General features: G+C 47.7%; 6 protein-coding genes across 6 annotated transcripts; 4 read left to right on the top strand and 2 right to left on the bottom strand.

Moving 5' to 3' along the window:
* Positions 1-662: 662 nt before the first annotated feature.
* BDV38DRAFT_297254 (major facilitator superfamily domain-containing protein) lies at positions 663-3,064 on the bottom strand (the record flags this gene model as incomplete). Its single annotated transcript, XM_032063092.1, has 6 exons — positions 2,405-3,064; positions 2,012-2,255; positions 1,786-1,951; positions 1,633-1,734; positions 1,285-1,575; positions 663-1,223 (listed from the first exon to the last, which is right to left on the bottom strand). Exons 1-6 carry the CDS (start codon positions 2,613-2,615, stop codon positions 663-665), a joined length of 1,575 nt encoding a protein of 524 aa, XP_031917162.1. The 5' UTR covers positions 2,616-3,064.
* Positions 3,065-3,333: 269 nt separating this feature from the next.
* BDV38DRAFT_220470 (phytanoyl-CoA dioxygenase family protein) lies at positions 3,334-4,542 on the top strand. Its single transcript, XM_032052783.1, has 4 exons — positions 3,334-3,617; positions 3,679-3,853; positions 3,928-4,146; positions 4,205-4,542. The coding sequence occupies exons 1-4, from the start codon at positions 3,444-3,446 to the stop codon at positions 4,462-4,464; spliced, it is 828 nt and encodes a 275-aa protein (XP_031917161.1). The 5' UTR covers positions 3,334-3,443; the 3' UTR covers positions 4,465-4,542.
* Positions 4,543-4,879: 337 nt separating this feature from the next.
* Positions 4,880-5,698, top strand: BDV38DRAFT_279546 (uncharacterized protein; the record flags this gene model as incomplete). Its single annotated transcript, XM_032059053.1, has 3 exons — positions 4,880-5,018; positions 5,105-5,288; positions 5,443-5,698. The coding sequence occupies 3 exons, from the start codon at positions 4,880-4,882 to the stop codon at positions 5,696-5,698; spliced, it is 579 nt and encodes a 192-aa protein (XP_031917160.1).
* Positions 5,699-5,852: 154 nt separating this feature from the next.
* On the bottom strand, positions 5,853-8,747 carry cdcA (phosphoprotein phosphatase CDC14). The gene is made up of 3 exons (XM_032053691.1): positions 8,311-8,747; positions 7,666-8,203; positions 5,853-7,615 (listed from the first exon to the last, which is right to left on the bottom strand). The coding sequence occupies exons 1-3, from the start codon at positions 8,357-8,359 to the stop codon at positions 6,370-6,372; spliced, it is 1,833 nt and encodes a 610-aa protein (XP_031917159.1). The 5' UTR covers positions 8,360-8,747; the 3' UTR covers positions 5,853-6,369.
* A 2,321-nt stretch (positions 8,748-11,068) lies between these two features.
* BDV38DRAFT_279544 (uncharacterized protein) lies at positions 11,069-11,844 on the top strand (the record flags this gene model as incomplete). The annotated part of the gene is made up of 5 exons (XM_032059052.1): positions 11,069-11,252; positions 11,313-11,525; positions 11,577-11,648; positions 11,704-11,754; positions 11,804-11,844. The coding sequence occupies 5 exons, from the start codon at positions 11,069-11,071 to the stop codon at positions 11,842-11,844; spliced, it is 561 nt and encodes a 186-aa protein (XP_031917158.1).
* Positions 11,845-12,746: 902 nt separating this feature from the next.
* On the top strand, positions 12,747-13,157 carry BDV38DRAFT_279543 (CTAG/PCC1 family protein; the record flags this gene model as incomplete). Its single annotated transcript, XM_032059051.1, has 2 exons — positions 12,747-12,790; positions 12,863-13,157. The coding sequence occupies 2 exons, from the start codon at positions 12,747-12,749 to the stop codon at positions 13,155-13,157; spliced, it is 339 nt and encodes a 112-aa protein (XP_031917157.1).
* Between the last annotated feature and the right edge of the window lie 1,475 nt (positions 13,158-14,632).

Genomic DNA, 14,632 nt, shown 5'->3' with positions numbered 1-14,632 from the left:
GATGGACTCGAGATACTGTACACGAGTCAATATGCGCTCGGTGGCTTTCTCAATTCTCGGAGTATGGCTGGCAATGGGAGCTCTTACTTCGATCCTGGTTGACTAGTACTAGTTAAACTAGTTAAACCCCTCGACGCTTTGATCGGACTGGTCCGATTCGAGGCCACCCCTTTCGTCATTGGGGCAGGATGGTAGAAACATTTGGCAGTAATCTTTTTCGTGGTACATCTACCACAGACTGGTCTTGCATGATCGCACCGCAGCTTTGCCTTGCGACACGGTTCGCAGGACTGGAGTGTGCCATTGCGGCGGACTGCGGGGCCTCGAGTCGGTCGCTCCGCCATTTATGTCCCCACCGAGAACCATCCACGAGACACCGATGCGATTAATTGCGCTTTTTCTTCATGCGCCTGTTGTTATTTTGCTGTTCCTTTAATGATAAGGATCTTCTGTGAGTTCGGGATTGATTCATGTGAAGTCCGAGGTGGTCTCCGATAAAAGGAAGCCAATTCATAAATCTAACTGGAAATAGTTAGATCAGTGCCTCCCATTCGGGCACAGCGTCATTGCACTGCCCTAACAGCCGTATCACTCTAAACTTGTGAGGAAATTCAAACGTTGTATTCAACATGCTAATTTAATGGCTTTTCTATATGATAAAATTAATGCCCACTCTTCCTATCTACCTGCAAGGCCTCGTCGCCATAGTGGCTAACGTCATATCCGTTCTCCTCTAAGTATGCCTTGAACTTGGCATCCTCATCCTCCAACTCTCGAGACATATCCGGAATCAGGAACCATGCGATGAGGCCCCCGACCACTGTAAAAGCAGAGGCAATCAAAAACACCGCTTGCTGGCCCTTTGCAGTGGTATCGAACGAGTTCTGAATGGGAGTAAACACTTCCGTTCCAATAGACGCACCAGCCTTGCCCACGGCGGCGGCAAATCCCAGAAAGTGACCACGGAGAGGGGTGGGAAAGGACTCGGCAGCACAGAGAAACGTAGATACACCGGGGCCCATTTCACCCAAGGCCATGAAAATGCCGTACATCACCACGAACAGCGGGAACACGCTTTGGATCGGGTGAAGCGCACCGCCAAGGATGAAGCCCCAGATGGCCCATAGCATAAAACCAAGAGTCATGTTTTGCTTGCGACCAATTTTGTCCATGAGGTACCCGCCAAGAAGGCATCCGGGGAGATAGAAGCAATTAATCACTGTCTGGAAGGCCATGACTATTAGTTACTAGTTCAATGTATATGCTACAGATAGGGAGACTCACCCCATAACCGATGTTTTGGACAGTTGAGTTGTCTGTCATCAATTGCTGGATAATGGTGGATGAGAAGATTCCGAACGGGTAGGTGACGAAGTCGTAGCAGAACCACGCCAGGGCTACAAAGTCAACACTTGAACAGAAAATCGAGTGATGTGGGGACTCACAAGTTCCAAGCATCGGCTTCCAATATCTTTTGAGAATAAGCCCATAGGGATACCTAGATTTAATGCTGTGTTTCCGGTATTGAGTCGAATTGATCATGCGAATCCGAAAGAAGCAGATAACAAGGGGAAGCTATTAATTTATGTGAGTATTTCGTAGTCAAAGGATAAGCGTATCGAAGTGACGTACCACAAATCCAATGCCAAAGGATACACGCCATACGCCAGCTCTAGTCTCTTGACCATAGCAAGCGAGAACAATAAGTGCTACAATGCCAGCAGAGACAAAGCCCTACGGCCATGGGTTAGTACTTCATGCTATTAAGTAAATATTTCTGCATACCAGGTCCACGGCAAAATCAGTAGTTGAGGCAACCAAGAACCCTCGGTTTTTCCGAAGTTTCGTTGTCTCGTCCGCTGCCTCCGTTGCACTCGTTGCGCAAACGGGATACTCGCCGCCGGCTCCAAAGCCAGCCACACCACGGGCAATGATCATCATCCAGAACATTCTAAATCCTGTAAGCAGTGACTTCAACATGCGAGAAAGGCATGGAAAAATGGGCACTTACCCAAGCTCGGACTTCCCGTGCGCAGCTGCTGCCAATGCAATACCCAGAACTAAGAACGTAGTGGCCATTGCCACACCCGTTCTTCGTCCCAGGCGATCAATGAGAACACCAAAGAAGATCATTCCAAAAATTTCTCCTATGAGAAACGAGTTCGATAGTCGACCTTTGATTGTTGGAGACATGCCATCTTTGTATCTACCGTATACCAAGAAACTAGTCAGCGGGAGACATCTTGGCTGCAAAGCTTGTGTAGCTTGTGTAGCTTGTACAGCTTGTATAGAAGGGTACAAACAAGACCGAGAACAAGGGTTCCATATATCCAACTATAAGATCCAAGAGGTACCATCGATCAGTAAATTATTTTCGATCAGGTATTGGTGGTAGTGTACTTACTGATCTGGGCATTGTATCCGTCGCTGAAGAGAGCCAGACCCGAGATGATCACATTCAGAACCCCGGACATTTTGCTTGATTGACCAACTTCGACATCCTCACTACTCTCAATTGTGTTTTCTCGCCCTTGTAAGCCTGTCCAATTGCTCACTGTGACATCGGCATCCTTGATCATTGAAGAATCGGCCGGAGAACTTTCTACCGAGGCCATGGTTGGAATTGATTTGACGTGGTGAGGCCGTTATCGTGCCGTAAATGCAGGGGGAAGACGACAACAAAAGAACACAGAAACTTTTCCAGCCATTCTATTCCACGTCGAATAATCTTCTATATAACATCGACATTGATGGAGAACCCTGCATATGGAGGATCAAACGATCGGAATGGAAATGCCCTTTCGTGGGCCAATCAGGGGGTTTAGGTATTGCACGGGCATGCATATTGTCGTGACCTTAACAGGCATCAATTGAGTTTCCACCGGTTGTGGTCTATGTTGAAAAGTCTAGATATGCAGCTCTGGAGAAAGTCAGTCAAGATTGACATGTAGAAGGACGACAAGAGGGGCACGTGCCTCGGTGCCTGGGGAGAGTGGAGGCGGCAGGGTGTCTCGAGGTGTCGGCAACTACCGCGACACTAACGTCTAAGCGAAGGGCCCCATAACCAACCGCCATCCTGTCGTTCGAGGCACATGGACACTTCTCAGTGTTATCACTGGCTGATTCAATGTAGTAATACAATGCAACAGTTCCCTTCAGTCCTTGATATTCAACGATGATCTCTCCATCTGTACGCAATCTCATCTCCCAACGCTGTAACATTCCCCGCTCTGCTCTCGTAAACCATTATCCTACGATGTGTCACGATCCCAATTTTAGACCCTGGCATTAGTAGCCTGTTTGGGAGGAAGTGGCATGCTGCAGGACTTATTTAGTTGGTGGTCCCAATCGCTTTCAGGGAAAAGATCATGTGCCTCCCCTCTATCTGATACAAAAGAGAAAAGAAAATAAATTGTCTGACCAGAGCTTGACTTATCTACACCATGGAGAACAACCACTTCCCTTTGACTGAGGATCAAATTCAATCCTATAATGAGAAAGGCTACTTGGTGATCCAGGGGTTCTTCAATGCTCCGGAAACCAAGCTTCTCCAGCAGTGGACTCAGGAAGTCCATGACCTGCCTCGCACTCCAGACGCATCATATATGCCATACGAGGTGAGCTATCTCTTAAAGCGAACAACGAAATACAAAGTGCAGAACTAATAGAGGAGGATAGGAAGTAAATGCACAAGGCAAACGAGTCCTCTGTCGCACAGAGAACTACGCCAATAGTCATGCTGGCTTTAACAGCTTTCTGCGGGGCCAACGCATGTTGAGTGTTCTCGAACAGCTGGCTACCGAGCCAATGCTACTCTTCAAAGAAAAGATCAACTACAAACTCGCAGGAAGTGGTAAGTGTCGAGACCTACGTAGCTCTCAGAGCTCCCTTGGCGTCTGAGGTTAATCGTTAACGCACCCCACTCAGGTGGCTTTTCTCCTCACATCGATGCCAACGCCTATACCCATGTCAAGAACATCAAGCATTTGACTGTCCTCGCTGCAGTGGACGATATGACCCCCGAAAATGGTGGTTTGGATGTTGTAGATGGCAGTCACCGTACAGAGATCAAACTGGGAGAAGATCGCTGTATTGATCCTGCTTGGGTCGAAAGCCAAAAGTGGGCTTCTTGCACCCTTCAGCCAGGTTAGTGCTACCAATGGTGTCTATATGTCAAGTCGAGGCATCTATTAACGCATTCCAGGTGACATTATGGTGTTCGGATCCTATCTTGCCCACCGCAGTGGTGCTAACACGAGCTCCAAAGACCGTCGGGCGATCTATGCCACTTACAACTGCAAGGCTGAGGGCGATCTCCACGATTCGTACTATGAAGACCGGAGGAAGCTCTGGCCCGCTACCCACATGCGGAAGGAAGGAGAAAACTACGAAGAGGGACGACTTCGATATGGATATGGCTCTCCAATGCTGACTATTGAAGGCCAACCACAACCGGTAGCGTAGAGAATGAATAAACCTCGTACTTGTGCAATTTAGCTGAGGTGATATTAGTGTAAATAATCATGAAATGATGAATAAGGCCTGGGGACAAACTAGGGAGGACAACAGCCTAAGTACTATTTTTGAGCGACGGTATTAGAGTCGTGGAATTCATCCGATGCTTTCTGAACCCTCCCACCACAAGTTATGAAATAATATTACCTATGCCCAGATCAAAACAATTAAACGAGAAGAAAGAAAATGCAGTATAAGTAGTGTCCCTTTTCCACGGAATAGATCAATGCCACACGTGGGGTTAACTTTTGTCATCTTCGACTATTTAAAGCTATCATCCCCTCCTTCTCACGGTTCGCTCAACCCTTCTCCAACTTTACCCTCAATTTCCCAGAACAAAGATTCCCGTCTCAAACTCCTCAAAATGGCCACTCAATCACCCAAAGAAAAAGCGGAATACCTAGTCAGTTCACTCGAACAGCACGGCCAAGGTGACTACATAGGCGAATCAATCAGCCAACTAGAACACTGTCTCCAAGCAGCCCACAATGCACAGAAATCCGGTCAGTTGAATCACCAACCAGCCAACCAACCTATCAATCAATCAATTGATTAATTAATCAACCGACTAACACTCCACGGTCACCAGGGGCAAGAAATGAGCTCATCATCGCAGCTCTCCTCCACGACATCGGCCAAATCATTCCCCTTGAATCCACCAAAGAGGTACGGATGAATCTAAAGAACAGCGCTGAAAACGTCGGTCGCGTAGGCCATGAGAGAATCGGGTCAGAATTCTTGCGCTCCCTGGGATTTAACCCGAGTGTATGTCAGTTAGTTGAAAGCCATGTTGCGGCAAAAAGGTATCCATCCTATCCCCAAACTCCCCCCCCCCCCACAACTACTCCATACCTTGTTCTCCCGGGTTGTTGTTAGGGCTTCTTTCTATGTATGTGTATGCGTGAGGAACTAATATACAATGGGCAGATACCTCACGGCGGTCAATGGGTCGTATTATGATTCCCTATCATCGGCTTCTAAGAAATCGCTCGAGTTTCAGGGGGGGCCATTTAAGGGAGCAGAGCTCGCCACTTTTGACCAGGATCCGCTGCGTGATGACATGGTCGCACTGCGGCTTTGGGACGATGCTGCTAAGGTCCCAGGAATTAAGGATTCCACGCCTCGTGCACGGGAATATTTGAGTTTGATAACGGCGCATTTGGAGGAACAAGTGGTAGCGTAGCGTCTGGCCTGATTGAAAACAATCACAATGTACGTCGCACTGCATGCACTGCACCGTTTATCCCATACCTGCCTCTATGGCCCGTTTTATATAACCTTGGAGCGAGAAGCACCCTCGTTCAAAGTATGGCACCCGTATTAGGGCTTACCTGCGTGTTTGCTCTTGGCAATACAGCTACCAAGTATTATACACTACTACTTCTCGACGGTTGGAATCGTCATCAACTGAATTTGTCATGCCGACGTAGGTCGTATACGTACAGAGACACACAATGCAATCAGACAAAAGACTGCTGTCCACGCTTGCGAAAGAACAATGCAAGTGTATAGGCACTGGTGCTAGCCACAAGATTCCACATCAATACCAACTTCTAAATCCTCCAACATCAGAATATCCCCGGACGCCGAAACACACAGACCCAGACCCATGGATTTTAAACCAGAAAACCAAAAGACACCCACAAGCCGAGGATAATCAAAGACCTGAAACACATGAACAAGGAAAGAAGAATCATGAATATGCGAATGGGTAGTAGGAGGCACATGCAATATGCACTATTATAGTCCAGCAGAAGCAATACACTGGACTCAAAGTAAGATGAATGAAATAAAATGTAACAGAAGAAGGATATCTTGAAGGAGTACGGAAGACGAAAAAGACTGCAGTGTTATTTATTTCACACGAGTCGGGCTGCCGGCACTGCCGATTCGGCCACTAGCCTTGCGGACGCCTCTGGTCTCGCTCCGGCTGTCTGTAACACGCCGAGGGCTGGTGCGGACCTTGGCAACGGATACCCCAGCCTTAGAGCTCACTGGAGTCTTCGGTGCAGCATATGCAGCGTCGCCCCAGTTTTCTCTATCCTCATGAATGCCATCATTCAATGTGTAGCTAGTGGTCAATGTTGCCGAATAGCTAACAGACCGCGGGCTTGGGGATGCCACTGGTGACTTCGATGAACGCTTTGCAAGCATGCGAAGTTGAATCTCCTCTTCACTCTCACTGCTATCGCTGCTAAGCCGCTGGCTTCTGTGCGCTGAGTGTTCTCTAGCTTTCGCGTCCTTGTCAACTACTATGCTGCCAGATGTCGTCCGGGCGTAGGGGTGGTGGCGGGAGTCTTTCCTGTGCGATTTCCTAGGCTGACCGGGTGTTGGGGCCGGAAGATTCTCGTCGTGCTGTGTTCCGGCAGCCTCATTGTGATCTATTTCACCCAGTGCAGCGCGCTTCGAATGACCGTTATTTGGAGGTGTGGCGACAGGGCCGTTGTTCGCACGCTGCTTGGTGGATGGACGGCCGGGTGTGACCGGAGCTGTCTGCATTTGGGCCAACTTCTCCTTCATGCTATCCTCGAACCACCATTCACGGAATGCGCCTTGGTTCAAATGCAGCCAGTGTTGTTGTGGGCCGACCACCATACCGGGTCGCATGAACCTCATGAAGGCGATAATCTCATTGGCAGTAAATCCATATCGGTAGATAAGATATGCACCAATCAGACAGCCCGTCCGGCCAAGGCCAGCTTTGCAGTGGACGGCAATTCCCTTCTTCTTCACCGTGATCATATCATGGGCCATTTTGATAAATCGTCGGACCAATGGCAGAGGAGGGCAAGTGCCGTCTTCAAAGATCATATCGATGTGAGTAATGCCCAAGGCCGTAAAGTATGAAGGCGAGTATAATTCCGAATTCAATCGCACAACCAGTCCAATGTCTCGTGACGCGAAATGGGCCAACACATTTTTGAAAGGAAGAGGTAATTTGGATGCTTGGACTTGGGACACTGTCGAAGGCAATGCGGCGTATTCGGGGGTATTCGGGGGGATCGGGTCAATCGGTTCGTGCTGAGGCGAAGCAAAGGCCAGGAAGTGAGGTGTTATCCAGTTGAAGTCACCCATGTCGACACGTTCGTATTTCTCATACCTGGTGCTTTGTCAATAAAGCTTCTTATACTATGGTCAAACGGAACCTACTCTTCAAGACTGAACTCCCTCAAGCCACACAGTGTCTGCTCCTTTGCTTTCCATACTCCATAAACCACATCTTGGATAGTCAAAGTGAAATCTGCCTGACTGTACCCGGCATCTCGGAATGGCATATAAGGAGGATCGGCCTGCGCAATCGGAGCGAGGGCCAAATGAGGCGGCCATGATTGAATGAGGACCATATAGCAAGCAACAAGACATGCCGCATTGGCACGACTCCGAGCGTCCGGCTTCGAGTAGAACACCACTGGGCGGTCGCCATTGGCAGGGTCGCCCAGAATCTCATGGAAATGGACCGCAAACCGGTACAGGTGACCTATGTGGAGCGGACCAAAGTCTGCGTGGAAAGAGTTGTAAAGCAAGGTATCATCGACTGTGAAATACACGGGGCTTCGCCTCTTCCGACTGGGGGTGTTCGGCTGAGCTCTCGCGGAGCGCTTGCTTGGAGACTTAGGTTGCTCGGAAGGATATGGGAACGGAGTTCTCGCATCCGGTGCATCCTCATAGGAAGCCAAGTAAAGACGATCTGTTTTGTCAGGAAGTTAGCATGCGGATTTTGATCTCCAGCATTGGATGTTTTGATCATTGCAAGAAGTCGTTCTAAATATGATAGACAAAGGCAATCGCACTTACCTTGAATATACTCAATAATCTGGCCGTAATCACCAATGTTTCCGGCCATTTTGAATGCAACAATGCGTTACCAAAACAAATGGCTAACAGCAATATGGGCAATAAACAATCAATAGGGGGTGAACAGAAAGTAAGGCGTCTCTAAAAGGAAGCTCTCCTGCAATTGCAAGACAATCGTGGCCTGGTCAACCGAGTCGATAAATCAAAATAAGTGATCTAAGCTAAACGATCATGATCCGGACTGTTGCCACTCGGGATAGACAAAGAATATTGATAAACCACGGGGCGCGGATAGAGTAAGGAGACAGGCAATGCGGCCTGAGTAAGATCAGGGGATCGAGGAGACCTATAAAGGAGCTCTTGATGGGGGGTAGAGAGAGGGGGGAAGGATGGAGTTGAAGAGGAGAAAAAGGTGATGAACTGCCGCACGAGAGAAGACCTCGAGCCCGATGAGACCGTTTAAGGAAATGCGATGCACGCTTAGTGGCCGCTGTTATGTTGTGATGGCCCCAGAGCAGTTTAGCGTCGGCCGTTGACACGACAACGGTTGTTGCCTCAGGCGAACGCCACAACTGTCAAAACAATGCCTTATGTAAGCCACCAGTCAACAACCCCCACTCAGACAAACAACACAAACGTCAGTCATCACCCAAGCCCCATGTTCCTTCCCCTCAAGTGTTTTGTTGTTTGTTGTGTGTACGCCACAAGCCCCAAGCCCTCACTCATCCTTGCTATCGAAAACATCCACGTTCTGTGGGCGCCTCTGCGTCGAGCCTGTTTTTTTTTTTTTTTTTTCCTTGAGCATAGTGACTTGTGATTTCTAGTTTTCGTCTTCCCTCTTTATGGTTACGTTTTTATGGACAGTTTGAAATTTTACATCAACCATCAGTAGGGGGAAGCCCATTATAAGTTCAAAACTGACCCTATCGACCCATGAAAGGGGCTTTCCTCCACGGAGCGTTCTAACTCAAGACAACAGAACAGCCCTATCAGGGTGATAGTGAACGAGCAATAAGTCGCAGACTAGTAACCTTTTTGGTTCGCTGGAAATTTAACGGGCATATTGTGAATTTCCTTTTCTATCTTGAGTTGGGAATTGCAACCTAAGGCACTCACCTTCGTGCTAGCCATTAGATATATCCTGCACATCCCCATGTCATGAAAGAGGCTATACCTGGCAGTATCACATTACTTGTACCCTTTTAAGTGTATTGCGAAATGGATCAGGTTATATAGCGCCTCTGGTCCCTGAATATCTGTGTATCGCGAGCTCACTACGTATATATTTTCACAGTATATACGTCAAGGTGGAGCAGTCGATGCTCGAAAATGTGGCAATAGCAATTTCACTACCGCGGTACTACTTTTTAAAGTTTCGATAGTACGAACAGAATCTTTGGTTTGATCCGAGGAATACTTTCTGGAGAATATACTCCGTACTGGCTCCCTCGTGTCTGTCAAGCATTCCCACCCTGAAGAATACTTAAAAGATAGTGGGTCCACCCAGAATGGGAAGGTAATCTGCGGGCAATGACCGAAATTCGAGTTTCACACGAGCGATGATCAGTGGAGGGTAAAAAGACGCAATTTGGTAACCACTGCGCACTGGAATGCTTCGAATTTGCCGTTCCATGAAAACGAGTAAGTGGATCTGATCGGCAGGGGCGGGGGATTGCCAGTTTGCTGTATGTTAGAAGTGACGTTGTCCCGCTACCCTATGTAGACCATTCGATGAACGGAGTGCAGAGTATAATCAAGTGTGGTTCACTGCTCGACTTCGAATCCAAGTTCAACACGAGCAGAGTATTTGTGAAAATTAAAGAATTGCCCCTAATTCTCCGACAAGCCACAAGTGAAATGAATGGCATGTTTGTGGCCTGGTAGGACGCCAACTCGCGGGCAGTGGCGACGGCAAAGAAACGACGATCTTCCAGCTAAGACACGACTACCAACGGTTAAAGTTTGAGTTATTAGGCTTGAGTGATGTTTAATTGGATCTGGGGTATGTGCTCGTTTTTTCTACGAACTGCCGGCTACTGATGGGTGCTCTCGTGCGCAACAGTCACGCCTCTGTAGGTTGATCAGGACTGAGATGGTGTGGATGAAGATGGGACTTACTATCTATTGGAAATGGGCTTTGCTCGCAGTCCACTTCGGTTAATAATGGGTTCCAGACCCAAAAATTAATACTGAGTACTGTACCGTCGTCTATGGATGTCGGACTATTGAAGTTATTATCGTCGAGCAAAAGAGTTGTGGGCTCATTGCCGGACACTTGGTAGTTCAACCCATCATGGCCTCAATCTTGTGCCTTGAAATCTATCCTTAGTGCTTGGCCAAGGAGTCTAGTATTTCGCGCAGCGGAGAAAAGGACGGCCTTTGCACCAATTGGACGCCTTCCCCCGTCATCGAAGTTTACTGGCGTTGTTGCCAATGGGGACTGCAGTAAAAGGTTGAACGCAAGACTATCCACGTCGATCATCATTTGACTTAACAGGTTCGTAAAATAAACTAACGGAATCTGATAGTCACCATTTGAAGTGCCTGTGCAACAAGCCCCTGATCCATGGAGTGAACAGGCAGTATATAATCATGCTTGAGTTCCCTGCTCCAGGACCTTCTCTTTGCCCATCAAACAAGCTCACTCAATTCAGTCATTCCTTTACCAAGCCTGCTCTTCAGCGTCCACTCCTTCACCACATCAAAGACACAGTTCATTCTTTCTCTTTCATAAAATTACCAATTCTAACTCGACAAAATGAAGTTCACCGGACTTGTTGCCTCCCTTGCTGCTGTCAGCGCTGCCTCCGCTGCTGCCATTCCTACTGCTTCTCTTCAGCCCACCTTAAACCAACTTAATGGTGTCCTTGGAAACATCGACGGTGTCCTTGGTGGCGCCCTCTGTGATACGAACGGTTCTGGCCTTGTTGAGGTTCAGGATGGTGTGTTGTGAAACTTCTGGTCATGTTTTTGCTCGCACAGAAGCTAACTAGCGTCATCAGCTCTGAAGCAGATCCAGAGCGACCTGAGCAAGCTCACTGGTACCGTCTCCCAGCGCAGCGTTGTTAGCAATGAGGTCGACACCGTTGACAATGTTGTTTCGCCTGTGGCTTCCACCGCTAGCGGTGCCGTCCAGCCTGTGGTTGGCACTGTCAACTCAGCTGTCGGCACCGTTAAGGGTACTGTTGACAGCACCCTTCCCGGCATCACCAGCGGTACGCATTGCTTTCAATCCTTGAATTTACAATAACTAATATGGATGATAGCCGTTGGTGTTAAGCGTCAGGTTGGACAGCTCGGCGGTGTTGCGACGAGCCTGGTCGGCCAGATTAAGGATGGTAAGTTACTGGCCTTGTTCAGGTTACGAAATCGCGTTAGCTGAGTAACTTTTAGGAACCCTCACCGATGCTGCTGTCGAGCACATCCTTGAATCCATCCAGGCCGGTAAGTCCAATCTTAAGCAGCTCTTGAAGCTCTACTAATCACGTCCTAGGCAACCTCCCTCTGGTCGGCAACATCCTTGGTGCTCTGTAAAGGAACAGACTCAGGAATTTATGCTTTCTCTCACGACTGTCATGGAACCTATCTGCAAACCGGTTGAAGTGAAGCTCCTGTCGGGGAAACCCACGGGAAACGGCAATATGAGAGTACAGCGATGTTGTAAACCTGACTGAACGGCGGCATGGACAACAGGGAGTGAGAGGAGATTTTGTACATACAGTATAGTGGAGGCCTTAGTCCATAATTCATAATACCATATCTTGAATCAGATACCTTCATGAAGACAGCACATCCCTCATCACGTATGATGCCTTTTGAAGAACGGAAGAATCCTCATTCGGCTTTCAGTTATGGCTAGCGAACATATCGAGCTCGATGCCGATTTAATATTCGCACCCGCGATTTAGCCACCCTGATTTTTAATACTCTCGGCATTGATATAATAAAACTCTTGATGAGGTCACTCGATGCTATTCAGCTTCAATTAACATACCAGCGATGTAGACGCTACTGTATGGCGCCCTCGACACTAAATATATATCTTCGTTTATGTTAACCCTAGCTAAAGCTGTTAAGCAACATGCTCCATACCATACTAAGCTATTGACAGTGTTGAATAAAAGCTGGATTACGAAACTCGTAGGCATAAGTATCACTCTTAGACTAGTATCTTTAATCAGAAAGACTACGTATAAGCCTGCCGAGGAATATGTTGATTTGAATTTAAATGAATATTTGACCGCGTCGAGATGGAAAGCGCTGACTCATCCAATGTCCCAACACCCCACTTTTTGCTTCCATTGAATTTACATCCATTTCTTTGCTTCGATGCACGCTATCGGTAGTCTGCTATTTTATACTCTGCATTTGACTCCGTTGGTCTTTTTGTTCTTTTCATTTCCTACATCGAATCTAACTAGAGACGATCCGACATCATGGCCTCCACTGAATCAGCGAACACCGAATTTCCCTACACCTTGTAAGTTCACTCACAATACCCCTCCCCCACTCCAGTTTAGGCACAGAAGGTCTAATATATCACACACAACAGGACAATCTCTCTCCCCCTCCCCTCGAACCGCCTTGCAACATCCGCTCTTCGCGCCATTGAAGTCGACACCGAACTCTCTCCCTTCGTCCGACGTGACATGACGGTAACCACTCCAAAGGAAATTCAAGCGGATACCGAAGAGGCAAAGACCGTACTCGAAACTACGTACCGTGCAACCACCAACCGGATGCTGCGGGTGGCTGTAAACGGGTTCATGGAGAGTCTTGGGGTCGTGCTTGGAGTAATGGAGGAGTTGGATGTGGATGTATTAGAAGCGGAGGGAGTTGAAAAATGATCCCAATTCACAAGGGGTAACATATACGTTCAGCTTGGCTGGAAAACGGATACAATTTGTGCAACACCTTATGATTATGGCGTCTGTCTTGTCAGACAGCAAAGAAAACCGGAATCACTATCGGCTAGACGCACTCTCCACGACGCACGAGTGTGTGTGGGTCCTCACCAATGAGCCATACGATGGGGAACATAGTGTTGACAGGAGGAGGCATGACGTCCGGGGTGGATGAGGAATACTAGTGGGTGAATTTTCAGGCCAACCTGGAAGGTCCGGTGAGCATGTTACTGCCAGGGGTTTAACTTGGGGACGCAGAACCAGGATCCTCTGCAGCATATAATATCTCCACGGTGCACCACCTATATTATGCGTATGTGTGCATATCTCCAAATATGTATATACATACCTTGTTTTCAGGTTGCTCGAATAACCTTGGGACACCAGTGCCCGTGTCGCCGCGCTGCTCAGCATGGTTAATCATGTGAGAAAATCACTAGAGAACGGGAGCCAAGACACAATGGAAAAACCATAACAGAAAGTAGGGGACATAGCAAAACAGCGGTTGCAAAGGCTGTCCGCCCATTGAAATCTTGCTTTACTGAGTAGCTTTGGTGGACGTTCTAGGCTACCTGATAAACCCCACACTCCCTAAGAATCCGCCTTATAATTAATTTGGAAATATTTTCCGGAGTACAGCTATTGGACCATGTGTATGATGTGCTCTCAGCACAGACGTGAAAGGACACACCGCCGCTTGAACGCTCATGAAGGAGCACGTATGCCCCTTTCCTAGGTAAGTATTTATATGGATAAATACATTCGAACCCCCTGCTTCGTTACTTCGCTTTGGATCCCCCGTCTGTTAATAGGTCACTAAATGAGTTTAGGCGGTGGAAGTTCAACGTTGTAAGTGCATGCGAGAGGACTTTTAGCTATACGATAAGAGAGATGCCTGAAATTAGGGTTCGATTGTTACTACTTTAATAAGGAGCTTGCATAGTTCATGCCAGCTATCACTTGCAGGCGGAGTTTTGTAATCTAGAGATCGAAAAGAATATTATTATATACACATCGGAACTACATATATTGTGCAGAGGTATGTATGGTGCATCTTAGTAACGCAGAGAGGTGGCTAGCTAAAGAGACCTCGCATCGGTAAATTGTTCCCTCGTGAAATTAGGGATCATTGACCAACCACTAATCACCACATGTATGCAGGTCCCTTACATCTATTTAATCGATACGTTATTGGATACTGCTATCTAAAGGTGGGAGGATTGACAAGTAAGATCGGTAGCATGACTGATCTACGTACTATATGTATACAGATCAGATTGATAGATTGTCAATGCGGCCAGCTCTCGTACATCTTGCCAACACACCACCTGTTCTCTTGAGATATATACCCATTTCTTCCTCACCTGTTATCGGTTTGCTTAGCGCACCTTGACGTGTTTTGTTATTTTAGCTGATCA

The sequence above is a fragment of the Aspergillus pseudotamarii genome, assembly GCF_009193445.1.
Source record: "Aspergillus pseudotamarii strain CBS 117625 unplaced genomic scaffold BDV38scaffold_9, whole genome shotgun sequence".
Taxonomy (NCBI): Eukaryota; Fungi; Ascomycota; class Eurotiomycetes; order Eurotiales; family Aspergillaceae; genus Aspergillus; species Aspergillus pseudotamarii.
This window is presented reverse-complemented; position numbering and strand designations above follow the sequence as displayed.

Bases quoted from the DNA above. Each gene is read 5' to 3' on its own strand.
- cdcA (XM_032053691.1), bottom strand. From the start codon at position 8,359: ATGGCCGGAAACATTGGTGATTACGGCCAGATTATTGAGTATATTCAA. The intron at 8,204-8,310 runs GTAAGTGCGATT...CTGACAAAACAG, and splicing joins GATTATTGAGTATATTCAAG to ATCGTCTTTACTTGGCTTCC. The intron at 7,616-7,665 runs GTAGGTTCCGTT...ACAAAGCACCAG, and splicing joins AGGGAGTTCAGTCTTGAAGA to GTATGAGAAATACGAACGTG.
- BDV38DRAFT_220470 (XM_032052783.1), top strand. From the start codon at position 3,444: ATGGAGAACAACCACTTCCCTTTGACTGAGGATCAAATTCAATCCTAT. The intron at 3,618-3,678 runs GTGAGCTATCTC...AGAGGAGGATAG, and splicing joins CATCATATATGCCATACGAG to GAAGTAAATGCACAAGGCAA. The intron at 4,147-4,204 runs GTTAGTGCTACC...AACGCATTCCAG, and splicing joins TTCTTGCACCCTTCAGCCAG to GTGACATTATGGTGTTCGGA.